Here is a 27,288-nt window from a genome sequence, read left to right as displayed (position 1 = left end):
TTGAACTTAAACAGTAAAAATTTGACGTCTATTAGTTGACAGATTCATAGATCATTATAAATTTCAAAGTACATAGGTAAATTAATTTCAGTTAACTCTGTGTAAATAAGTCTTCGAATGATATATCGTTGTAAAGGCGATTACGAGACCTTTCAAATGAGTTGTCCAGTCACCTCGTTTTGTATTTTCGATTACGTCCTTGCGCCAACACTGATGACGTAATGTCCAACACGTTATCTATAATGTTTATAATGTTTTTTTTACCAATCTTTTCATAGGGAATCTTAATCTAGCTAATTAGAAAATATAAAAATATCAACACCAGTTAATGTGGTAAATATATATTTCTTGTTTATAATAATAGGTGATACTTAAGTAAGGTTGTGGAGATAAAAAGATACAACCGAAAGAGTCATTGTAAATGCTAAATAGTAATAAGAATTCGGACATAATAACATAGTGTAATACCTGCATGATATAGCTTCCTTAATATTTTTATTTCATATATAGTGAGCACGTAAAGGTTGGAATAAATTCATTTTCTCGAGAATGGACGATTTTGGAAAAAAATCCCAAAACAGGTCAATTTTTATTTTTAAATTACGACTTATTGGCATATATATCATACTAGTGACGTCACCCATCTGGGCGTGATGACGTCATCGATGATTTTTTTAAATGAAAATAGGGGTCGTGTGATAGCTCATTTGAAAGGTAATTCAATTCTCTATCCAGCAATATAAACATTAATAATAATTATTTATATAGGGTGTCCAAAAAAAAATTTTGAATTAAATTTTTTTGACATAAAAAGAAGAATGTGTGTAATTAATTTAATTCAAAATACATTTTACTGCTATCAGAAAACAGGACAAAAATGTTTATTTGGCAAATAAATATTGTTTTTTGCTTAAATTCAATATTAAAGCCGCCACCCACCAACCTCGTGACAGTTTGAACATTTAATTTAAGCGAAAAGCAATGATTATTTTTCAAATAAACATTTTGTCAGTTTTCTGAGAGCAGTAAAATGCATTTTCAATTAAATAAATTACATACATTCTTCTTTTTATGTCAATTAATTTAATCCAAAAAAAATTTTTTTTTGACACCCTGTATAAATAATTATGTTAATGTTTATATTACTGAATAGAGAATTGAATTACCTTTCAAATGAGCTATCACGCGACCCCTATTCTCATTAAAAAAAATCATCGATGACGTCATCACGCCCAGATGGGTGACGTTACTAGTATGATGTATATTCCAAAAAGTCCTAATTTAAAAATAGAAATTGACCTATTTCGGGATTTTTTTCCAAATTCATCCATTCTCGAGAAAATGAATTTATTCCAACCTTTACGTGCTCACTGTATATGCATTTCATATTATATTAATTTTCTGAGGCTTTTTGTAATAAAGAGTCTTGTACCTTACTCCTATCTCAAATTCAATATAACCATAATAGATAGTCCTCACTTGTCACTTCTTTCATATAATGAAAAAAATTTGGATACATCATTTTGTCCGTTAGCACTTAGTCCATAATAATATTATGCAGTGGTATCAGTTTTTTATACCCACATCCTTACTTTGACAAGAATTGGATCAAAACAATAAAAATATTGTACAAAAATTGGTTCATTATTATATGTATAAACACTATCGTATCTTTTTGGTATTGCATTAGAAACAAAATCTTTGTTAGAATCGTCATTAGAATCTATCGTCATATTGTTGTCTTTGTGTGATACCTCATTACATACCTATTTAAGTAGCTCTTTCTTCTAATTTAGACACTCAAAAACCACAAATGATTCTGTCTATAAATAACACTATCTAAGGTCTATTACATTAGCTTAAATTTACCCCGAGATTTTTTTGAGTTTAGGTTATCACTTTATTCTAAACAAAATAAATTATCTATTCCATTTCTACAATAGGCCATGCAGTTTCAGACCAATTTTTAACTTAGTTGTTTCTTACTATCACTTAATAGAATAGATCTTTTACCTTTACAAAATAATTAAATAGTATGTCGATTTGTGCGTTAATTACAATGATATATTTAATACTGAGGTCAAAAAAACTTCAAATCAACAAAACATAAAGCAACAAGATAAAAAAAACTTACACTTTATCAATGCATTATTTTTTTGAGAAAACTTTAAAAGTCGTTATTTTATGCAATAAAACTTACATCAACTGCTGTAGAAATAGCAAAGGCTCTTTAATTTGTTTAGAACCAAGATCTAAAGCATAACTTAAAAAAATGATAATTTGTCATCGCTAATGTGGGGTTGTATTGCTAGTGTCTAACAAGTGGAGACCAAATTTGAATACTGTCCAATCTTACAATTCAAACTAAATGCATATGTTGTAGTTGTACTTCAAACTATAAATATAGACCAGGGCGCATCTGTAAAAATATTAGTACATTTGGATGTTGAGAGGTGACTCATATCTTTTTGCAGAAACTGCTTGAAAATAACTCATATAGTAATATTTGAGTTATCCTCCCACTCAAAAAGGTCCGGAACATTGTTTAAATAATCAAAAAGTAAAAAAATTAAGGAAAAATTCGATTTTTTCTCGGTTTTTGATTATAACTTTAAAAGTATTTATTTTCGAGAAAAGTTGCAACGACATAAAAGTTGCGTAATTAAATTTCGTACAATATAGGATTAACTGAAAATTTTAAAAATTATCACCCTTGTTGCAAAATAGCAATAACTTCGAAAAAACCATAAAAACACAAGTATTCGCATTTTACGCTTTTCAACCATTTATGATACACTAAGGACCTTCATATTTTACCCAGAAAAACTTTATGATATGATAAAACGATACTGTTTCATTAAGATCGGTTTAATAGATTTTGCAAAATAAATTTTGCAATCTAGCTTTCGCAAAAAAAATTCATTTTTTCAAAATGTTGCAGCACTGAAAATAAGGCAAACAGCAAGTTGAATTTTTTTACGTATAAAAAGAATACTGTACCTTTCATTTGCAATTTACAAAATTAAAATCGGTTAATTACCACGGCGTCAGGATTTTTTTTAAATAAACATTAATTTTTGGTGCTACGCGCAGGACAGCGGATACGTTCGCTCTGATTGGGCATTCCAATGACCTTTGATAATGATTGATAAATTTTAATTTTTAGTACAATTCGAAATAAATAAATTAATTTGTTTATTGCAAAATAAAAACACATACTCTGTCCTTTGAAATTACCCCTTTTGTTAGCAAAACACTTTCTTTGCTCATATATTTTAACTATATTAAAATTGTATTATTTTTAAACATATGCAATTGATTAAACAATTTTTCACAAACAATAAACAAATTAGTTTGATTTTTGTGGAATTAAAATATGAACATACAACAAAATATAGAGTAAGAAAATAATATATTAGATAAAGATTGGAAGAAATTTTGGTGGAAATCAACTAGTGTGAATCGAACACCGCTGTCCTGCGCGTAGCACCAAAAATTAATGTTTATTTAAAAAAATTCCTGATGTCGTGGTAGTTAAACCGATTTTAATTTTGAAAATTTCAAATGAAAGGCACAGTATTCTTCTATTTGTAAAAAAAAAATTAACTTGATATCTGCTTTATTTTCAGTCCTGCAACATTTTGAAAAAATGAATTTTTTTTGAGAAAGCTGGATTGCAAAATTTGTTTTGCAAAATCTATTGAACCGATCTTAACTAAATTTACAGTATTGTTTTATCATATCATAAAGTTTTTCTGGGTGAAATATGAAGGTCCTAAGTGTAGCAGATTTGGTTGAAAAACGTAAAATGCGAATACTTGTTTTTTCGCAATTATTGCCATTTTACAACAAGAGTAACAATTTAAAAAAATTTTAACCAATCATATTGTAGAAAATTTAATAACGCTACTTTTATTTTAGTGCAACTTTTCTCGGAAGTGAATACTTTGAAAGTTATAATAAAAAAACGATGAAAAAATCGAATTTTTCCTTCATTTTTGACATTTTGATTATTTAAAAAATGTTCCGGACCTTTTTGAGTGGGAGGATAACTCAATTATTATTATATGGACAAATTCCAAGCAATTTCTGCAAAAAAATTAGAGTCACCTCTCAACGTCCATCTCAAAACAGATCCGCCCTGGACTAACATGGCTTGAAGAAATTTCGAAACCTCTTTAGGTACAGTTAAGATAGACACAATTCAAATCGAAACAGAAGAGCAGAAAGTGATGATAATAAAAAAAAACAAATAAATAACCTAAACCATACAACAAACAATTTAAAGAAATAGCTGGGTTCTCGATTATAGTGACAACAATGAAAAGATAAAAGTGAAATTGGCAGAAACAGAAGAAGCAAGTCAATGAAAATACTTATTCATAAAGAATTTGTTATATTACCTGACCATACACCTGCTATATCAGTGACCGTATTATTTAGGCAACTGTTAATACTATGTTCTTATTCTCTCAAAAAGATGACAGCGTAACAAGATTTTTGTTTATTACATTTTTTACTTAAAGTAAGTACTTAAGGAGGCTATGACTGTATCGACAGTCTACATATTATATCGAAATGGTTTTTATAGAACCTGGTTCTAGAAAAAAAACCCGTTATAAGTAGTTTATTTTTGGTTATTTGTTGTACGTACAAAGTGGATTCGGGAAAGAACACAACACACAAGACCATATATTCACCATGCAACAAGTAATAGAAAAAGCATTAAAGAAAAATAGAGAAATATATGTGAGCTTTATAGACATGGAAAAAGCATTCGACTCAGTCAAAAGAAAATATATATGGGAAAGCCTAAAGAAGAAGCAAGTAAGTGAAGAACTAATAGAAGCAACAAAGAGTATATACATGAAAACAACAAATACAGTAGGAATGTTAAATATACAGTCAGAACCATTTGAAACTACTCAAGGAGTTAGACAAGGGGGAAGTCTCAGCCCAGTGCTACTCATAAATGTAATAGATGAGATAGTGAAAGAATGTAAGATAACTTTCAAGAAATACTGCATCGGTTGGAATAGAATGCAAATGATAAACGCTGAGATGTGTATATTTGCAGACGACATAGTATTAATTGCGGAAACAGCAGAAAAACTGAAATACAACTTAGATAAATGGAACCTAGAAGCAAGCAAATACAACTTAAACGTAAACAAAGAGAAGACTCAGATAATGAAAATATCAAGGAAACAAGGGACGGAAGATCAAATAGAAGTAATGATAGACCAACAAAAAATAATACAGACAAATTCATACAAATACTTAGGAACAGTAGGTAATCAACAACAAAGGAGACATCGAGGACGATCTTAACAACAGAATGAAAAACACAGGAAAACTATTCCAAGCACTAAATAGAGGATTCCTTAATAACAAAGAAATATCAACACAGACCAAGATGACAATATACAAAACAATATGTTTTTGCGAGCTGGATTGCAAAATTGATTTTGCAAAATCTGTTCAACCGATCTTAATGAAATTTACAGTATTATTCTATTATATCATAAAGTTCTTCTGGGTGAAATATGAAGGTACTAAGTGTAGCATAAATTGTTGAAAAACGTAAAATTGAAATACTTGTTTTTTATGTTTTCTTTTCGCAATTATTGCTATTTTGCAACAAGGGTGACAATTTTAAAATATTTAACCAATCCTTTATTGTAGGAAATTTAATTACGCAACTTTTATGTCGGTGAAACTTTTCTCGGAAATTAATACTTTTAAAGTTATAATCAAAAAACGAAGAAAAAAAATGGAGTTTTTCCTTCATTTTTTGACATTTTGATTATTTAAACAATGTTCCGGACCTTTTTGAGTGGGAGGATAACTCAACTATTATTATTGAGTTATTTTCAAGCAATTTCTGCAAAAAAATTTGAGTCACCTCTCAACGTCCATCTCAAAACAGATGCGCCCTGGACTAAAAAGAACGTCAACTAAACCCCGATAGAAAGAGTGACGCACCATAATAAAAAGCACCTTCAACCGGATAGGGGCCTTCTTTAAGAGTCACAATCTCTATCTTGAAATAAAATTAAGAATGCTGCGACGCTACGTATTCTCTGTACTTTGTTATGGTATTGAATCGAGAAGCTTGAACGAAGATATGTGAAGAAAATTGAAAGCATTTGAGATGTGGCTATATTGTAGAATATTTAACCCATTTATGCATAACGGGTCGTTAACGACCCAACTAACAAAAATATGTTTCAAGCAAATATGTCGAATTTATCAGTCGCTGTTGGTTTACAAATTCATTCCTGACTATACAAGTAAGCAATTTATTTAGTGCAAAACCGTTTATTTCGCTCGTAGTGTTCGTAGAGTGTACATCAAAATAGAACTTGAATAACTAGGCCAGGGTAATAAGACAAAAATATACCCTGTTCGTGACACTTGAGCAGCCAGGGTACTGAAGCGTTTTTTCGACAATTAATACCTATAGGAACAAATTGTAACTATTTCCTGCGTAGGATCTGGCGGCCATTTTTATTTATAAACAATTAAATGTCAAAAAATGGCATTTTCCCTTTTTTTTCAAATCAATGGAAAACAGTGAAACTTATGATTTTTTTAGTACAAATATCTGTGAGATTATGGAAAAAGCTTTAAAATAACATATTACAAAGTTTGATATACTCATTTATCGTTAATATAATTGCGAAAAAAGGTCGAAATTGCAAAAAAAATATTTTTGCAATAACTGCTGTAAAAATTAGTGTACAGGTTTGAAATTTTTGTGAAATGAGGGTTCTTTGGTGCTTAATATGTGATAAAAATTTCAAAGCGATTTATTCAATTGTTTAAATTTTATTCGAATTGTTTATCTCAGTGAGCATGAACTATGTTTTCAACTTGGTTTAAAAAAAGCGAATAAAAAATGCATATATTAGTAATAAATAATTGTTCAAAAGTATCGTAAATCTTTCCTTATAAACTTTTTGAATAACTTTTTCCAAAAAAATTAACTTTTTTACCCTGTTTAAGTGCACATCTACCAAGTAATGTTATTTATATCATAATTGATAAAAAATTGTAATAAATATATATAATTTCTTATATAACAAAATAAAAAGTTTATAAGGAAAGATTTACGATACTTTTGCATAATTATTTATTACTAATAAATGCATTTTTGATTCACTTTTTTTAAGCCAAGTTAAAAATATAGCTCATGCTCTTTCATTTGACACCTGTGGAATGGTTCTAACGTCATTTTTTTCTGACTTATGTTATTGTAAAAAAAATGCTCTCTGGGATAAACAATTTGAATAAAATTTAAACAATTGAATGAATCGCTTTGAAATGTTTATCACATATTAAGCACCAAAGAACCCTTATATGACAAAAATTTCAAAGCTATACACTAATTTTTACAACAGATATTGCGAAATTAATTTTTTTTGCAATTTCGACCTTTTTTCGCAATTATATTAACAATAAATGAGTATATCAAACTTTGTAATACGTCATTTTAAAGCTTTTTCCATAATCTCAAAGATATTTGTACTCAAAAAACGATAAGTTTCACTGTTTTCCATTGATTTGAAAAAAAAGGGAAAAATGCCATTTTTTGACACTTAATTGTTTATAAATAAAAATGGCCGCCAGATCCTACGCAGGAAATAGTTACAATTTGCTCTTATAGGTATTACCTGCCGAAAAAACGCTTCAGTACCCGGGCTGCTCGAGTGACATGGAAAAAACCTTATTACCCTGGACTAAACGTTCACAGCATGGCTTCATTCAAACATGTGTAAGTACATTTAAATAAGTCATTTTATTATTTAAATTCATTTTATATAGTTAAACATAAGTTGTATTAACACATTATAATATTACTATTTTTTTAACCAGGAGGAGTAAACTAAAAAGACAGATTCACACCCAAGAAAGTCACTAGAATAATAACCAAATGCATCTTCTTTTTTGGTTGATCTAGTCGGCCCTCAACGGTAATCCATAAATATTATATTAAATTAATACGTCACTAAAGAGTTCCAAAAACAACTGGTTTTATATAAAAGCAGACTAACAATCTAAAAATTAAAAGAATAACACAGAAAATACAAAAATCGCCGATATAACTTAATTAACCTATGAAATGTCACTAGTGTCAAAATTTGATAAATGTCATTAGTGTCAAAATTTTATAACAGTGGAGTAAACTTGCCTGCGGTTGGACCAATTACAAACAAGCAATAAAGCGCGGTAAATTTGAATCACTCCTCTTGGTTAAAAAACAAACCAGTACAAAAATAATTTGATATTTATTATGTCATAAATATAATATTATATAATCAAGTACATTCAAATGGGAAATAAGCCACAATTTTACCTAAAAATGATTTTATTAACGTTTCGACGCCCAAGTCGGGTGTCGTTGTCAAAATAAAATCATTTTTAGGTAAAATTGTGGCTTATTTCCCATTTGAATGTACTTGATTATAAAAATGCCACAAGAAAATAGCTTCAGAACAACATAATATTATATTTTGATGGGTCGTTAACGACCCGTTGGGCACATGAAATATAATGAGAAAATGTTTTTTTAGTAAGAAACCATTATCTACTGCAGAAATTCTGGATGAAATAGATTGAAAATAGTGAGACTATATCGGATGATATATCACTGATGTTTGGGATAAATGGCTTAAGTCAGAATTTCACAACAATCATGTTTTGATGCCTTCTGGGCCAAAAAAATCGACTCTTTTTATTGTTTGTGCGTTTAGGTCTACAATAATTGTTGTATAAACATGTTATCTAATGAGCATGGAACGGAGCCAATCTAAAAAGCAAGCTGATATTCACCAAAACAAAAACTAAAAATTCAAATAGATCAACCATTTGTAATTTCGCAATACAACAAATTTATGGGCGGAGTCGACTTGATGGACAACAACATTTCGAAGTAGGTACAGTATAAAAATGTGTGGAAAAAAATTTTACTTTCCAATATGGATATGGGTGCTGGATGTTTGTGTAACTAATGCTTAGACACTACCACAACAGTTTGGATATAAAAATGACAGTCGTTCTATCCGTTCTACTGCACCTCAAAATATAGCAATAATTCCTGCTCCATCCCCATCAACACAGCATCTAATTATTACTGGTGATCAAAGAAGCAGCTTTCGTGTATGTTCAAATAAAACTACAAATGCATGCGATAAATGTGAAATTCCACTCCTCGATAAATTCTTCAAAGATTATCACACAAACTATTTTAAGCCTTAAGTAATACAATTAATCTATGCCTGCTTCATTGTTTTAAAAATAAAGTAAAATAAAACGTTATTGCATAAAAGTTATTATTTTTATTTTGTACCCCTATGTGCCCAACAGGTCGTTGACGACCCAGCATGTTTTTCAAAAATCAGTTTTTGAAAAATTTTTTTAGTAATTTTTCAATGCATTTTAGGGTATTTTATTAAATTCTTGAGAAAATGATTGATATATTTGACAAAAATAGTTGTGGGCATAAATGGGTTAAATTCCCGTGGACTGACTAAAAACTGGAATCTGACAAAAATGAAAAACAAATTAAACTCCCTGTAAAGTCGAGTATAGTACCATCCGTCCTAAATGAATTACCCTATATATTATTCTAAATAAGAGAGAATCAGTAGAATAATTTTTACAATGAACATTTAATAATAAAGCACAGAAGCACTAGGTATTAGCCAACAGACGAGCGGTTTACCCCTATAAAGACGCTTGGAAATGGAATATACCGACTAAATTTTTTGTTTGCATTTCTAATCCAAAATACCTTTTTACTCGATTCTAGGTATATATTTTTCAAAGTTCAATTTTTTTTCAAATTTATCAAGTGGCCGGAAATTGTTATCAAATATCATAATAAAATAAATAAAATTAAAACAATTTCCTGAATCGCTTTGAATAATTTTTTAGGCGTATCTCGTCGAAATAAGTACTTTTTCTCTCTTAGTAAGTAAGTTTTCGAAAAATGTCTTACTTAATTAGTGATTTTTGAAATTCCATGTAGGTACAAACTAAAAATTTTTTGTAAAATAAATGAACTGCAATTCTACAAAAAGCTTTTAGCCCTGGATTCAGCGTACCAAAAAAAAAGTTGATTAATAGCAAGCTGAAAATTTGTTAATAGCTTAACGGTGTCTAGTCGGACAAACTTTGATGTACGGGAACACTGGAACACGGGAAGTTGTAATTGTGGAAAAGGTTAAAAATCTGGAACGTCAGACCTACGAAAACGTTCCAAGTATTTTGTCAGACAAAACTTCCAATTGATTTGTTACCATTTCATTAAACTCTCATGCAAAAATCAGACTGGTGTTTATCACCAACTGGGCATTTTATAAGTCCAACACGAAGAACATGTCAAGTGACAGGAATTATATTGGTAATAAATAGCAGTCTGATTTTTGCATGAGAGTTTAATGAAACAGTAACATATCAATTGGAAGTTCTTCCGAGAAAATACATGGGGTGTTATTGTAACCTAATGTTCCAAATTTTTAAACTGTTCCACAATTAAAACTTCCCCTGTTCCAGTGTTCCCGTACATGAAAGTTTGTCCGACTAGACACTGTTAAGCTATTAACAAATTTTCAGCTTGTTATTAATCAACTTTTTTTTGGTACGCGGGATCCAGGCCTATTTATAATCTTTAAATCCTAAAGTAGACGTAAAAATAATTTGAAAACGATAAGTCGTTTCTATCTTGCTAAAAACATAGTTTTCAATTTATGGGGGTAGACGAAAAATCTTGGTTCAATGCTTGTGCAAATGCATTTATTTTTTTCGAATCCTGAGAAAACTAATAAATGTTTTTGCAGAATGAATGATTACATTATTACCGAGGGCCGAAAGAATAACAAAAAGTTTCTTTTCAATGAAATATTATTTAAAATTAAAAATTACAATAAATTTTCTCTTTTTTTTTCACCCTTGTAACTTATTAAAATAAAAATTATATGTATAAGTTTTCAGGGACTTTCAGCCTTCGGTAATTATGTAATCTTACATTCTGAGTTTAAATTTTTCAAAAACAGATAAGTATTAGTTTCCTCATGATTAAAAAAAATGAATGCATTTAAATAGCATTGGAACAAAATTTTGCGCCTACGCCTTTAAACGAAGATTTCTCATTTATCTTCATTTACTCAGTATTTTTTTTCTCATGATCATCTTTCAGTGCGTCACAGTTTTTCGATTTCTTTCTAACCCATTAAATTGTATGTGACAGAAAAAAAGGCACGTCTGTGATTACAGACATTTACAACATTTATTCTAGTTATTCTAGTTGTTGCTAGATGGCGCCATAATAAAAAAAATTATTTATTTTTAAATTAGATAATAATATTACAAATATAATCTGTATAATTTATAAGACTATACAAATCAAAGAAAATACCATTTTATAAATGCAAGAAACACATTCAATTTGTTTTTATTCCAAATTGAAAATAAAATGTGACAACTGTCAGATTTAACTAAAATGTCATGTTAGAATAAATGTCATAAATGTGTATTATCACGGACTTACCCTTTTTCCTATCATTTGTTACGCACTGAAAAATGCTCATGGAAAGGACAATACCTACTTTTTTTGAAAAAAAATCCAAAAATCACAAATTAAAGGCATTTTTCAACAAAAAATTACAAACAACTCAGAATGAAATCTTTTCGAAAAATTACCAAGAGAGAAATGTTTATTTTGTGTGCCTAAAACATTTTATTTGAAGCGAATTGTTTTTTTGTACGTTTTTTTTTCGGGCCGTTTGAAAATATTAAAAAAAAATACATTTTAACTTTGAAGAATATATATTTATAATCGAATAAAAGACGTTTGGTGTGTAAAAGAACTGGCTTACCTATAATTAATATTCCAATAATATATCAATGTGATTATTTATATGACTTGCTTTCTACAGTGCACATACAGGGTGTCCAGAAACTCTACCGACAAACGAAGACAGGAGATTCTTCAGATAATTTTAAGATAATTTAACCCAATTCACTTAGTCCGAAAATGCTTCCTAAGGGCGCTAGAGCTCTTTGAAGATTTCGTCTTGTAATTAGTTTTTCTTAAATACCTCCAGAACGCTTCTATTTAGAAAAACAAAAATTGGTACGCGTATTTATCTACAAGATATAAATCTAATCCATCCATTGCAAATTTCTAGTACCGATCATAGGCGTCCGTTTGGGTAGGGCAACGGTTATTTTATCGCATAACTTTTTTATCTTTAACTTTTATGCATTTCTGACACTGGATTATGAAATTGTGAAGTATTCTAGTACTAAAAGGTACTCTTGTTTTAAATCGGTGGACACACCGTTTTCTAGAAAAATCGATTTTAAAATTTTTCACTTTTTAAATAAAAAAAAAAATTAAAAAAAACTGTTTAGAAAGACGAAAACTGGTACATTTATTTATATTCCAGAGATAAATCGATTTCATTAATTGCGAATTTCTAGTACTGGTCATAGGCGTCCGTTTTGGGTAGGTCAACAGTTATTTTATAGCATAACTTTTTTGTCTTGAATTTTTGAGCATTTTTGACACTAGATTATTAAATTATGAGGTATTCGAGTACTAAAAGTTACTCTTACTTTATGTTGGTAAAATACTTCGTTTTTTGTTGAAAAGTTCTTTCAATTTTTTTCCAAATTCCAAAAACGAAAAACTTTCAAATCGATTTTTCTAGAAAACGGTGTGTCCTACCGACTTAAAGCAAGAGTACCTTTTAGTACTAGAATACCTCACAATTTAATAATCCGGTGTCAAAAATCCATAAAAGTTAAGGACAAAAAAGTTATGCGATAAAATACCTGTTGCTCTACCCAAAACGGACGCCTATGACCGGTACTAGAAATTTGCAATGGATGGAATCGATTTATCTCTGAAAAGTAAATAAGCATACCAATTTTCGTTTTTCTGAATAGAAGCGTTCTGGAGGTATTTAAGAAAAACTAATTTCATGACGCCATCTTCAAAGAGCTCTAGCTCCCTTAAGAAGCATTTTCGGACTAGGTGAATTGGGTTAAATTGTCTTAAAATTATCTGAGGAATCTCCTGTCTTCGTTTGTTGGTAGAGTTTCTGGACACCCTGTATATGTCAAATAAAAAAGAAACAGAAAACCCAGATATAAAGAAATCATGAATGTTTGATAGCAACTCTAATACTGACCTACATTTACTATAAGAAATTTGTCGAAAACCTTTAGCAACAAAATGTTGGTCTCTCTATGAACACAGCTGTAAATATAAAAAAATAACAACTAATTAACAACATTTATCAACATAAGTACAAATAAAATCATTTGTGGACCCACGTTTGTGTGATAACAATCTTTAAGCCAAATTTCTAACACTAATAAACCTTTTTGTGACTAAGTCAATCAACAATTTGTACTTAAATTATTTTGTACTTTTTCAAACGATTAAGAATGAAAAAGTTGTTCATGCATATCAGGAGAGCTCCCCAATGGGGGCATTCTCCAGCCACAGCTTATGTAAGAAATGGTAAAGACTGTCACTCACTGAAACCTTGTATGGCGTGGGATTGAGGCTCCTTTTGATGTCAGGCCGGAGTATCTTCAAGGATTTATTGACATTTTCTTTGATCTGCTGGAGGTTTGGTAACGGCCTGATGATTCTACCATCCTTCCACTGCAGTAAAAGTAAGTTCTCGACCTTTGAAGGTATAACATAAGCTCGTTTGGATTCTTCAAATGGATGTCGGCATAACACTTTAGACTCTGTGGTTGGTGGTGATTCATCTGCTCTCTGTAAAAGATCTATCAAAGAAAAAGTATTACCATAGAGTCTGAATGCATTTTTCTTTCCTGGAATGGTCACTTTATCCACATCGTGGCTGAGTTTAATCCTCGGCTCACCATCTAACTCCACCAATTTGTACACACAACCTAGGGCAGGCTGCTTCTGACAGGTTACTAAATGTGTACCAATACCTAAGGAATCTATACAATGCCCTTGCTCATTTAGGCTTATAATGGTTTCCTCGTTTATATCATTTGAAGCCATAATATTTAACTTACTAAAATATGGAATATTGTAGTCAGCTGCAATCCTTTCAAAATATTCTCTTGCAACACCTGAAAGATATGCCAAATCTCCACTGTCTAGTCTTATACCTATTGCCTCATACCCAAAGTCATGTAACGCCAGTGCCACTGCACAAAAATTTATCAAACCACTTCGTTTGATGTCGTAAGTATCTACAAGTGCCATAAAACCAGATGGCATTGCTAAAGCGAAGGATACAAAAGCTGCAAACTCCCCATCACTAACTTCTGAAACTAACACATGGAATAGGGTGGCGATAGTTCCTCTCCACTTTAATGCACAGTCGAAAAAGTCTCTGGGTTCCCCACCATTCTTCGGCACAAGGTTTCTGTTTGTTATATCCTCTAAACAATTAAACGATGTAATGTAGGAATGTGCGTGTGTACCTTTAACTGGAATGTTAAATAGTTTCCCTGCAAGGACATTGCTAGTGCCATCGAAACCACCAATGTATGCATACTTAGATGCAGACAAACCTCCATCAGGACCTTGTGCTCGTCGTAGACCAAACTCGTACAACTTCAATTTGCCTGCTGCTAGTCTGTATCGAGCTGCATTTGTAGCCATTAGGCTAGCGTAGTTCACTAGATTTAACAGTGTAGTCTCTAGAAGTTGAGCTATAACCAACGGACCTTCTATTCGGATTAGAGGCACTCGAGGAAAAACAACTGTACCTTCATTGACAGAATAAAATTTGATCTGGTCTGCGGTGACTGTTCTTAAGTAGTCAAAAAACTCTTCTTCTATTGACGCTGGCAATATTTGTTTGATATATTCGATGTCACTCTCGGAATATTTGAATTTTTCGAGGAACTTAAGACACTCTTCTAGGCCCGCGAAAATTGTGAATTCTCCTTGGAATGGGTTTTTTCTGAAGTAGAGATCAAATACTGCGTATCCGTCGATTTTTCCTGTCTTCCAGTAGGCATAGGCCATCGTTATTTGGTATAAATCAGTCAGGAGGGGTTGGACGATACTATTTTGCCCTATTTTTTTATTATTCGCGTCCGTCATCTTGTACACCACTTGAATTCAATGCCACTAACAAACACACAAACTGTTGACAACACTAATTTTTTTCGAAAAATCTTTTCTTTGCGAAAAAATTTAATTAGATCTCGTCCTCTACATAACCTTATTTGTTTATGATTTGAACGTTTTGAACTCTGGCATTTTATATTGTTCAAAAATGCTGCTGTCTCTTTTTCGTCGATTAGTACAGCGCAGAAGTCAAAATATTCAATAATTTTTACACTTCCGCATAGACAACACCTCATACAGATATGTGTATATTTGGTGATAGACATTAAAGAACTAAGGCGTTAACTTGAATTAAAGAGACACTAAAAAATTTCAGGAAATACATAGCTTCACTAACATTTTTTATTTACGGCCTAAACTAATTCCAATTGGATATAACAAATTACTATAAATCTATTTTTTACTGTGCGTTAGACAAATAAAAAGACACAAAAATTATAATAAATATATTTACTAAAAACACCAATATATTTTTTTCGCACTTATTTGCACTGATACATACGTAACTTGAATGATTTAGCAACTAACTTAATACTGTCTGTGTACGCGTAGTTCATACTGTCGTTTTTATAAAAATTCACTAGCAACATTTTTCCCAATCGCCGCCTAAAGAAGTATAACTTCAAAAATCTGCTTTTTCTGGTACCATCATGGTTAACAGAATATATTCCTGTCAAAATGTTGATAGTTTCCTGAGGTTTTCGTTTGATACATGTTGATGAATCTGCAGTTTCTTTAACTGCTTCTGGTAAAAAACCAACTAATTACCAGTAGCAATCTCTAGCAAAATGTTGTTAACTTCTTGTTGGTGACAAGACATGAAAAAAGAAGATGGAACACTTCATCATCAACCCGTACGCGTCCACTGCTGGACATAGGTCTCCCTCAGCTCTTTCCATCTTTCTCTGTTTTGTGCGGCTTGCATCCAGTTGCCGACAATACGTTTCAGATCGTCTGCCCATCTGGTTGGTGGTCGTCCTCTGCTCCGTTGTGCTTCTGCTCGTGGCCTCCACTCGACAATACGTTTTGTCCATCGGTTGTCTGACAATCTGGCGACGTGTCCTGCCCAATTCCACTTGAGCGACGCGATTCTTTCGACGGCGTCCGATGTTTTTGTTCTACAACGTATTTCTTCGTTTGGGATTCGGTCCCTCAGGGAGACACCCAACATCTGGCGCTCCATAGCCCTTTGAGTTATGCGAATCTTGTTCACTACCTTTTTTGTGAGTGTTAATGTTTCCGCTCCATAAGTGAGTACAGGCAATACGTATTGCCTGTAGTCACGTACTGTCACTTGCTGTTGCGTTTAGTAAATTTCCATTTCCGACTTATTTCGTATGCTTTAAATGATGACGCACGGCTAAAGATTCGCGGACTCAACTGTAAAGCACAAAAAGTCAAATAGACAAGGCGAAACCGGCGGGATCGTTAGAGAAAATATTCCCATGAGATTTTTTTGCATAATCATATTCGTGAGACATCCCAGAATAAGGTTTAACAAGTCGCCCACGTGAAAAGTGGTCCAAATTTTTTTTTCATTTTTTTAAATCAAATTGCAAAAATCAGTATTTTTGGCCCGGACACATTTTTTTTTGTGGACCATTCTGGACAAAAAAAAGTCTCTTATAATTTTTCTCTAAAATTGCTTGTTTTCGAGTTATAAGCAATTTACAATTGAAAAAAACGAAAAATGGCTATTAAGGCTTAATAACTCGGTTAAAAGTTCTTATTATAAAAGTCAGAAAGTGATCAAATAAAAGTTTAAAGCCCGCTTTATAAGATCCTCAAGAAATTTGTGTCATTATTTTATCACTAAGCTGTTATTTTTAAGTAAAAATAATAAGCGCCATGCACGTATTAGGCGGCCGGCAATGATGAGTACGAGAGAGATGCCATTCCGGCAGTCAATGGTGCATCTTACTAGCACTCACATTTACAGCCGCGTCAATACGATCTTACGGCTCATTATTAATAATTAAAAATAATAGCTTAGTAATACATAAATTAATGACACAAATTTCTTCAGGATCGTGTAGTGGAGGCTTTAATATTTGAAGGATCTTGGGAAAGAACGATCAGAGTCCATTTTTGGTCGAAATTTAAATATTGGCACCATATTTTAGCTTTTCGTGGAAAGAACCCAAGCATGGTTTCGATTGTCCAATAACGATCACCGTACGTTACAATTAAAAATGTTTTATTTAATTTTCCTGAACCAAAGTATACGAACTAAAACTTTCAAATTGGATTTGTATAAAATGAACAAAATGTGACTCTGATCGTTCTTTCCCGTAGTCCTTCATTTGATTTGGTCACTTTCTGAATTTCATAATAATAATTTTTAACTGAGTATTAAGCCCTAAAATTCACCATTTTTCGATTTTTTAATTTTAAATTGCTTATAACTCAAAAACGAGCAACTTTAAAAATGTGTCAAAAACATTGATTTTTGCAATTTGAGTAAAAAAAATTGGACCACTTTTTACGTGGGTGACTTCTTGTACCTTATTCTGGGATATCTCACGAATATGATTATGCAAAAAAATTTCATGTGAATATTTTTTCCAACAAACCCGCCGTTTTCGTCTTGTCTAAAAGTACAGAGCACTTGGAAATACAGAGCAAAAAGAAGAGGGGCAGTTTACTATGAGGAGTGAAGAGGAAAATATACAAAATATAGATTGTCATCAAAGACACGAGGATGTACACCAATATGAAACCAGGAATAAAGCCTGTCTTAAGGGGGAAGTCTACTGTGGCAAGGGAAAAAACAGGCCGATTTTCTGGATTTTTTTTCTATGGCTCGTACATTAAATTAAATTAAACCGTCATCTTTACTATATATTCAAGTATCTGTAAAAAAATTTTCAAGTCGAAGTATTCAAAATGGCCGTCGTGGCACTCCTTCAAGCGCAGGTCGGTTTTTATTTAGGTGCCCAAACGGTGTACATGAAATCTCACGTCTGGGTGATCTGAAACAAAAAATGGTTATTATCTACATAGTATTGACTATCGTCTGGCGGAGGATTTTGTCGATAAAAATTTTGGCGCCGAAAAAAAATTCTTGAAATTTTTTTGCCCAAATTTGATGTTAGTATTGTTTATAACAATTAAACAAAAAACGATATCAAAAAAATCCTCCGTCAGACGAGAGTCAATACTATATAGATGATAACCATATTTTGATTTTTGTTTCAGATCACCCAGACGTGAGATTTCATGTACACCGTTTGGGCACCTAAATAAAAACCGACCTGCGCTTGAAGGAGTGCCACGACGGCCATTTTGAATACTTCGACTTGAAAAATGTTTTACAAATACTTGAATATATAATAAAGATGACGGTTTAATTTAATGTATGACTCATATTTTGTTAGAAAAAAAAATCCGGAAAATCGGCCTGTTTATTCCCTTGTCACAGTAGACTTCCCCCTTAATGCTGTCCTACACCAGGCTCCAAACAAGTAGACAATTTATTTACAATGTATATACATTGTAAATCCCAACGAGGTTACGAGTACCCCTCGTAACATTCAACGTGTCTTGGTTTGTTTATTTCTAGTGCATCTTTATTGTGAATTTAGTACAGTAAAAACATTAAATGACAAAAGAAAAACAGTTAGATGGAAAAAAACTTATTTTATTAAATAACGTTTATACAATATTAACGTTTTCCTCCTACTCTAGGTGCAGCTTTGGGTTGATTCTTGGTTACTTTCTGTTTAGGAGCAGGTTTGGCCTTGGCGGGGGCTGTAGCCTTCTTGGCTGTCTTTGTGCTCTTTTTCTGTTCCTTAGCGGCACTGTAAAAGATAAATATTTACCAATTGTACAACATAAAATAAACATTATTAGAAGTAGATGGGTAAAAAGAAAATAGGAATAAACTATTTAGTGGGAAATAAGCCACAATTAAATTGAAAAAATAATTTTATTAACGTTTCGAAGCCCAAATCGGGTTTCGTTGTCAAAATACAAAATACTATTGAAATAAACAAAAATGTTGTTGCCAAGTAAAAAAATTCTTCTAATAATTTATTTAATCTGACTCATTTATATTGGCAATTCAGACGCATATTATACATTTTAAAGTAGAAGACTTTAAAATGATATCGCCAATATTTATGAGTTGCGTTCCTGGGACGACTTTACTAAAAGATAGTTCATTCGATTACATGAGATCAATCCCAACTCAAGAATATCCGTCACAAAAAAATCATAGCATGTGATCTGTCTTTAAAAAGACAAACAAATGCAACGATGACAGTAAAATTCTCGCGTTAAAGATTCCATAGTAAATCACGAGGGAAAACCAGGAAAAAACCTCGTGATACTATCCCAACATCGTAAGTATTTGGTCTTACATTTAATTTACTTTCAAAAAACTAATACCAAATTCTGACTTTAATATGTTTAAATTATAAATAATATTAATAATACATAGATCTACAATAAGTAATACTAAAATATAAAATTTGTACTAACTCGATATGTTATTAACTTACTAATCATGGCATTTTCTTTCTATTGACTTCCTCTTTCAGTATGGGTAACCACATCCTACTGCATTCTACCGAGTAATTTGCGACACAATTGGTTTCATTTAGCATAATTAGATCCGCTTCTTTGATTTTTCTCTTTTTACTATCTGATTCTTTCAGGACTATACTTGAATCTCTCCACTGAACACTATGTTCATTATCCCATGCGTGTTGACATATTTGAGATCTATCAAATTCTCTATTTTTAATATAAGACTGATGTTCACTTATTCTAACGTTTAATGGTCTTGATGTTTCACCTAAATAAAATTGTTTGCATTCACAAGCTATTTTATAAATGCAATTATTTGTTCTTTCTTGTTCATTGTTAGGTTTAGTTTTAGATAGAATAGATCTCAATGTGTTTGTTGTTTTGAATGCTGTTGAAATGTTGAATTTATTTCATATTGTTTTAAGTTTCTCAGATAGTCCTTTTATATATGGTATTGATATTTTCCTCGTATTATTTCTTGTGAATGTTGTAGGATCCCGTTCTAAGTTTTTCTGTTCCATTCGATCCAAACTTGACAATTCCTTATTTATAAACGATAAAGGATAATCATTTTTTAATAAAACAGATGTTAACAAGTGTTTTTCTTCTAAAAATGAATTTTCGTTAGAACAAGTAATTTTGGCTCTATCATATAAGGATTTAATGATTCCCTTTTTAACGTTGATGTGATTTGATTTGTAATTGAGATATCTGTTGGTGTGTGTTGGTTTTCTATACACTTGAGTCTCATATCCAGTATCCTTCTTTGAGACTAAAACATTGAGGAAAGGCAAAGTGTTATTGTATTCCTTTTCCATTGTAAATTTTATTGTCTCTTCTTGATCGTTTATAATATTCAGGAATGTATCCAACAATTCTGATCTATGAGGCCATATTGAAAACACATCATCTACATATCTCCACCATACTGTGGGTTTTAAATTTTGTTTAGAAATGATATTAGTTTCAAAATCCTCCATAAATGTATTAGCCAATAATGGAGATAAAGAAGAGCCCATTGCTAGACCAAAATTTTGTTTATTCGGCGTGTGCAAGTACTTGGTAGGAATACGCGAAACGATCGTGCGCGAATAGCGGAGAAATATTGCAACTTTCTTAAATAATTCATATTTTCAACTGAAATTGTCAAATTGACGTACATTTCATACCTATTGTCATTTAAGACGAAAAAATATATATTGCTCCACAAGATTGATATGATATGCAATTATTATATAAAGGTAAATTTAATTAATTGTATTTTGCTTGCAATACTACATTTTAATAACTAATTTTATTTATTACATACAATTATTTACGTTTGAATAACATAACCTAAATTTTATTTTTTCTTCTTATTATTTTTTTTGGACTATGGCCTTGACAATTATCCAGTAACCAGGACCATATGATTGGCCAATATCATTAAAAGTGCGAATAAAAGTGCAGAGCGTAGAAATAGGTGTCGCTTTTGCGAACTTGCACGGTCCCAATAGAACTCATTATTTAGTTGAAAATAGGTACATATTATTATTATTTTATTTCCCACTAAATAGTTAATCATAAAAATGCCACAAGGAAATAGCTTCAGAACAATATTAAGAAAATAGGAAAAATCATAAGAAATATAACAAACTAAATCAAGAGAGGAATGGAAGAAACAAACCAGAAAAAACAACAGAAATTAAAAACTTGTTAACCTATTGTTAAGAAACCTATTGAAAAACAGATGAAAGAAATTAAGTATTAAAATTCATGATAACGATGTGTTACAGTTTGTCAAACGTAGGAAAGAGTTTAAAAATCTTACATACGCAATGTGATGTTAAGAAATTTTCAAACTCTTTCCTACATTTGACAAATTAAATTACATTTGACAAATTAAACTTTATTTCTTTGTAACATTGTAAAGTGTATTTTTTTTGCATTTCTACCACACCAAACCCTTTTTGTTCGATTCTACAGTCAGAAAAATTAAAGATTACCCATGAACAATCACATCAATCACTTATTTTGTATTTGCTGTCTTTTTCTATAAATAACAAATGTTTGAAAAATGAAAGGTCACATCAATCTTTTATTTTGTATTTGCTGTCTTTTTCTATAAATAACAAACATTTGTTATAGAAAAAGATAGAAAATACAAAATAAGTGATTGATGTGATCGTTCATGGGTAAACTTTCATTTTTCCGACTGTGTGTATCTTTTAAAAAGAAAACGCATTTTTTAAAATTTTTTTAAGTGGGCCGGAAATTGTTATTAAAAAATAACTATAACAAAAAACAATTTCTTAAATTACATAGAATAATTTTTTTCAGCCTATCTCATCAAAATAAATACTTTTGCTCTTTTGGTAATCTGCTAAATAACATGCAATTCTACAAGAGGTTTATAATCTTTAAATGTTAAAGTACAAGTACAAATAGTATACAAAAAAAAGGCAAATAAATAGAAGCAGCATCATTTTTCAAAAAATGACCAAAAGCGGGAAAGTATTTATTTTGATTAGAAACGCCTAAGAAGATTTAATTCAAAGAAATTCATTAAATTGTTTTTTTGTTGTTATTTGTTAATAACAATGTCCAACCCACTTGGAAAAATAAAAAAAATACATACCTATGAAACACAATATTGGGACCTTGCAAGTTCAGAAAAGCGACACCTGGTTTCTACGCTCAGCAACTTTATTCGCACTTTTAACTGTATTGGCCAATTACGTTAGTCCTGGTTGCTGGATAATTGTCAAGGCCACAGCCCAAAAAAGTTATAAGAAGAAAAACTAAGACAGGTTATGTTATTAAAAAGTAAACAATTGTATGTAGTAAATAAAATTAATTAGCAATGCAGTACTGCAAGCAAAATACAATTAATTAAATTTAATTTTATATAATATTTGCATATCATATCAATATTATGGAGCAACATATAATTTTTCTTCTTCAATGACACTAGGTATGAAATATACGTCAATTTGACAATTCCAATTGACAATTTGAATTATTTCAGAAAGTTTCAAGATTTCTCCGATATTTATGCACAATTGTTTCTTATATCCCCTCCAAGTACGTACACACCGCCAATAGCATCAATTAAAAAAGGTTAGTGTGGTATAAATGCAAAAAAAAATTAGTGGGTCTATTCTGCTTCTAAACATCTTTTCAGTGGTAAACCGGCTTGTCTTGGGTCCATGTTTTCAGCAAGATATCTCTCCGCAAAATATTCTTACGTGTACTTGAATGTTAAGAGATTATAAAGCTTTTTGTAGAATTTCAATTTAGCAGTTTTTTCGAAAAAAAATTCCCAATTCACTAATTAAGGCATTTTTCAACACAAAAATTGCACATAACTCAATGAAGCATTTTTCCAAAAATTACAAAGATAGAAAAAGTATTTACTTTAATGAGATAAGCTGATAAATTGTTTTTTGTTATAAGTTATTTGTTAAAAAACAATTTCTGACTCATTTGAAACAATTAAAAAGAAATACATTTGAACTATGAAAAAAATATATAAAAGAATAAAAAAGAAGTGCCGTAGAAATGCAAAAAATTGTCGGTTTCCTAATATATTAATTCTTTTAAAAATAATAGTATGTACAGTAAAACCTCGATAGAACGGACCTCTATTTAAAGGACTTCAGATATAAAAGACAAAAAATCCCTTCAAATGTAAAAAATATGAAAAATCGAATTCTGGAAGAGAAATCAGCAAGGACAAGATTAAAAATTGGTTTTTTTTAAGAAAATGTACCTCCAGTGAGAAAATTTGAAGAGAAGAAACTGGGAATACCACCGGAAGAGGTGAAATGTTTATTGATTGTAGACAATGCTCCTGCTCATCCCTCTGAAAATATCCTACATTTAGAAGAAGGTAACTTTAGCTGTATCTTTTTAGCCAAAAAAATTCATAGCTTATTCAACTCATGGGTCAGGAAATAATTTTGCCAACTAAACGAATATAGATGAACAAAGTTTTTAGATGAAGTAATGGTTATATTACACGATGAAGTAATGCAGAGGATATATAAGAGGGCCACGCAGAGAGGTGATTATAAAAAAACAAAATATTTCAAAAGTGCAAACAAAACTTGATTACTTTTTCAAAGCAGGATTAGAGAAAGCAAGCTAGTTGATATCAAACAGCAACATCACTTCACGAGTAAGACAATTAAATACAATAATTTGTGTTTTGTCATCTTTATTTTATATCAAGTCCAGTGCACATATTTTCAAGACAAGTTTTTTGATCTATTTTAAACCTATTTTCATATAACACACTTTCAGCTTTAACAGTGTCCATCCAGTTAGTTTGTTATATCGAGTTTTGACTGTATACAGCTCAAAAATAAAGTAAACATCACAAGCTATCATATTGTATGAAAGAGCTATATACAGTTAAATACACAATTAGTATGCAATTAACAGCTAAAAGGCTTTATTTTGATTTATTACATGTTTCTGCAGTCACTTTCATACAATGTACATTGTGCAGTTCACATTCAATCATTTAAAGCTCTTTAACAAAAAATATAACCCTAAACACGAAGAAAGCAGAAAATTGAACTAAGAAACCACTCAAACAGAGACAACCATGTTAATTTTATTTGAAAGACAACTAATAAATTAAAACAGCAATAACAGAAATGTGTGCTCACACATCCATCACAATTGATTGAATATTAAAATTTCTACTCACCGAATGGCTTGCTCCCTTTGGGCCTTCCTTACTTCAGGCCTTTGGTTTCTCTTGGCCATGATATCATTTAAAGAAGCACCTACAATAGCCCTTTGGAATTTCTGTGTCCTTCTGGTACGTTTTTTGGTGGCTTCTTCCTCCTGACCCTTCTTATGTTTACGTCTGTACAAGACAGTCCATGTTACTTTACGGGGGTTCCTTTTCATCAAGTGCGCCCTTTCACATTTTGAGTTGAGGAAAGTGAAGGTCTAAAAAGAGGTTATGTTTATTTTCTTTTCACAATATTAAGTAATATGAAAGAAACATGTAATGGGGTTCTGTATAATGGTATTTAAGTACTTGAAACGTAATTAAAACTTACCTTTCCATCAACTTTAACCATTGTTTTGCCATGTCCGGGGTAAATTTTGTACCCGCTGTAAGCACAAAGTCCGATCCTAAAAAGAAAGAAATATGTATAAATTTATTTTCATCCAAAGAAAACAAACCGTTTTTAATATGGGATTTAAAGATATATGTTAAGATGAAATAAATATTTAAAGAAAACTTACTTCATTTTGGAATGAAATTACTACTTAAATGACAGATGACAACTAAAGAGGTTGATATTTGATTTTTATTTGACACTTGACAGGACGTCCTACAATCACGTTTAGAGATTACTATTATTTTTGTAATTTTCATACATTACTACAGATGTCGCAAGGATATTAGATACTTTGGAATTATTTTTGCTACCTAAATAAAAGTTATCCAAAGTTATCTAAATAATTATTTTAATACCACAGTAATAGGTGTGGTAATAGTTTGCACTGGTTTAGATCAACAGATACAAATATTTTAAATATAAGGTTATATAAGATCATTCGTTTCATTTGTTTTTTTCATATAAAGAAAGAACTTAAAACTCGCTGCATTACTGGTAATCGTTGTTTTCTTCCCCTTCCCAGTGTCATCCTCTTTTTATTGCCCTTAAATATTTTATGCATAGGTATACATATGCATATGGAATATTTTATTTCCATCGAAAAGCATTAAATAAGAAATTATTTGACATTCAAAATCTTATTATTGGTTTACAACGTTCTCCGTATTCTGATAACCGTTCGCCATTCCTCTCTGTCCGCACATTGATCTACTTGCAGCAGGCCTGGACTGGGCCGCCGGCCCACCGGCCCGCGGGTCGGTGCGCCTTTTGCCTTGGTTAGTATCTATCCATTAAAAAAATTAAACCCTGAAATTTTTTTAACCTTTACACAAAAATAATGCAGCTATCATTCTCCTAAAAAATGTTTTTACTTGCTTCTGATTTCGCCGTTTGGCCCCGAAGGCGCACCAGAAACCTACATAATAAAGCCAGTGGGTACAACAAAATACCAGATATCAGATAATCAAATAGCTTACATACGATACGCGGCGCCCTCGAAGACCATTTTTACTATTCGGGCGCCGTTCGTAGGTTCAATATCCGCTGTTTCTATTGTAACAAATAGCTTAGATGCGACGCGCGGCGCCCTCGAAGACTATGTTTGTGATTCGGGCGCCTTTCGTGGATATCAATTTCCGCTGTTTCTATTATAAAAATATTCATGTTTTTCCCTTACCAGTTCGTGGAACCTTTCTTCCTCACCGAAAAGTCCATGTTCCATGACCACTACTACGTCGCCTGCATGTTTATTCCCTCTTCCCGGTTTAGCGACCGTATAGTGATCCTCTTCCAATTCGACTTTATAATGTCCTTTATTTTTTCAAAGCCCCTTTCCCCTGAGTTCAGGACCGTTGCGATCAATTTTATCTCTCCTTCACTAAGATTTGTGGACACATTTGTGAAATCCATCTGTGTGGACACTTGTACAATCTCCCTAGTCGTTTTTTTCCTCAGCGGTTTTCTACACTATTCTATTTCGTTTCTTAATGCTACCGAGGGCGACTTGTCTGAAAGTAACATCCATGTCTTCGGTGACTCTCTTAAAGGTTTTGTACCTCATTCTTGATCTCGACCTTAATATTTGTATGGTCGGACATTAGTTTCACTAAATTATTTGTAACGCTGGTAAGTTTCTCCATTGCTCTTACCATGGCCGTTATGTCCGAACTCTCCTCCTTCTCTCTAAGTCTCTAGGTGTTTTCTCCCCAAGTGAGTAGCTCCTTTGCAAGGTTGTCTCCTCTATAAGATCCGTCTTGATCAGGTCGCTACCCCTGACTGGAGATCTTCCAACAGATCTTCTTCCGAAGATCATAGTCTCCTCTTTCCTCTTTTCCTCTTCGCTGAGTACTTTCCCTTTGTTCCCTTTACTACAATGAACACGTTATCATCTCATTCATAGCTTGTTCCATCTGCAGCATCACTGGTGACTCGCTTCATTATCCTTTCGTTTTGTTGTTTCCCTTTTTCCTGCATGATTAAATACTTATCCATATAGTTCCCACGAGTAGGGGCGAATTATACTATCTGGCGAGGCAGTGCGCCCTTGCCAACGCTAAAGCTTGAATTACAAAGGAGTTTCACCAGTTATGAACGGATCGCCTGACACCGTGTGTGGTTGCGGATTTTTTATCGAGGTTTACTCTTGTGCTATATGGAATTTAGTAAAAAATTTGAAAAAAATCAAAAGTTGACTTCTATTGAACACAAATCATCATGATTTTTGTTTAATGTTTTTGAACCAATAGATTCTTTTGTAGTAGCACGTGAAAATTACTCACACTTTTCGAAAATTGTTTTGGAGTCTTCAGAGAGTATCCAAAGAGTGTAACAGAGTAAAACGGAGACTTGGAAACTGAAGCTAATTTTTGTGGAATCTTAATATAATTTACTATTCCCAATAAAAAAAGTAAATTATTTTATGGATTTAAATTAAAATTAGTAATATTGATTTACTTTACACGCATTAGGATTTAAAAAAAGTTTGATGTCAAA

At 31.6% G+C, this 27,288-nt stretch overlaps 2 protein-coding genes across 2 annotated transcripts; both read right to left on the bottom strand.

Annotated features, from left to right (window-relative positions):
• Window positions 1-325: 325 nt before the first annotated feature.
• Window positions 326-15,281, bottom strand: LOC114332205 (nicotinate phosphoribosyltransferase). Its single transcript, XM_028281955.2, has one exon. It carries the CDS (start codon window positions 15,113-15,115, stop codon window positions 13,484-13,486), a length of 1,632 nt encoding a protein of 543 aa, XP_028137756.1. The 5' UTR covers window positions 15,116-15,281; the 3' UTR covers window positions 326-13,483.
• A 3,485-nt stretch (window positions 15,282-18,766) lies between these two features.
• Window positions 18,767-25,066, bottom strand: LOC114332204 (60S ribosomal protein L24). Its single transcript, XM_028281954.2, has 4 exons — window positions 24,920-25,066; window positions 24,730-24,805; window positions 24,369-24,616; window positions 18,767-18,942 (listed from the first exon to the last, which is right to left on the bottom strand). Exons 1-4 carry the CDS (start codon window positions 24,922-24,924, stop codon window positions 18,807-18,809), a joined length of 465 nt encoding a protein of 154 aa, XP_028137755.1. The 5' UTR covers window positions 24,925-25,066; the 3' UTR covers window positions 18,767-18,806.
• Between the last annotated feature and the right edge of the window lie 2,222 nt (window positions 25,067-27,288).

Source organism: Diabrotica virgifera, chromosome 1, assembly GCF_917563875.1.
Source record: "Diabrotica virgifera virgifera chromosome 1, PGI_DIABVI_V3a".
Classification (NCBI taxonomy): domain Eukaryota; kingdom Metazoa; phylum Arthropoda; class Insecta; order Coleoptera; family Chrysomelidae; genus Diabrotica; species Diabrotica virgifera.
Note: the sequence above shows the minus strand (reverse complement) of the source record. Positions and strands in the feature narration are given on the sequence as shown.

Coding starts and splice junctions, on each gene's coding strand:
- LOC114332205 (XM_028281955.2), bottom strand. CDS start 15,115: ATGACGGACGCGAATAATAAAAAAATAGGGCAAAATAGTATCGTCCAA.
- LOC114332204 (XM_028281954.2), bottom strand. Junction 24,617..24,729: donor TGGTTAAAGTTGATGGAAAG/GTAAGTTTTAAT, acceptor ACCTCTTTTTAG/ACCTTCACTTTCCTCAACTC. Junction 18,943..24,368: donor CAAAGGGAGCAAGCCATTCG/GTGAGTAGAAAT, acceptor TATCTTTTACAG/TGCCGCTAAGGAACAGAAAA.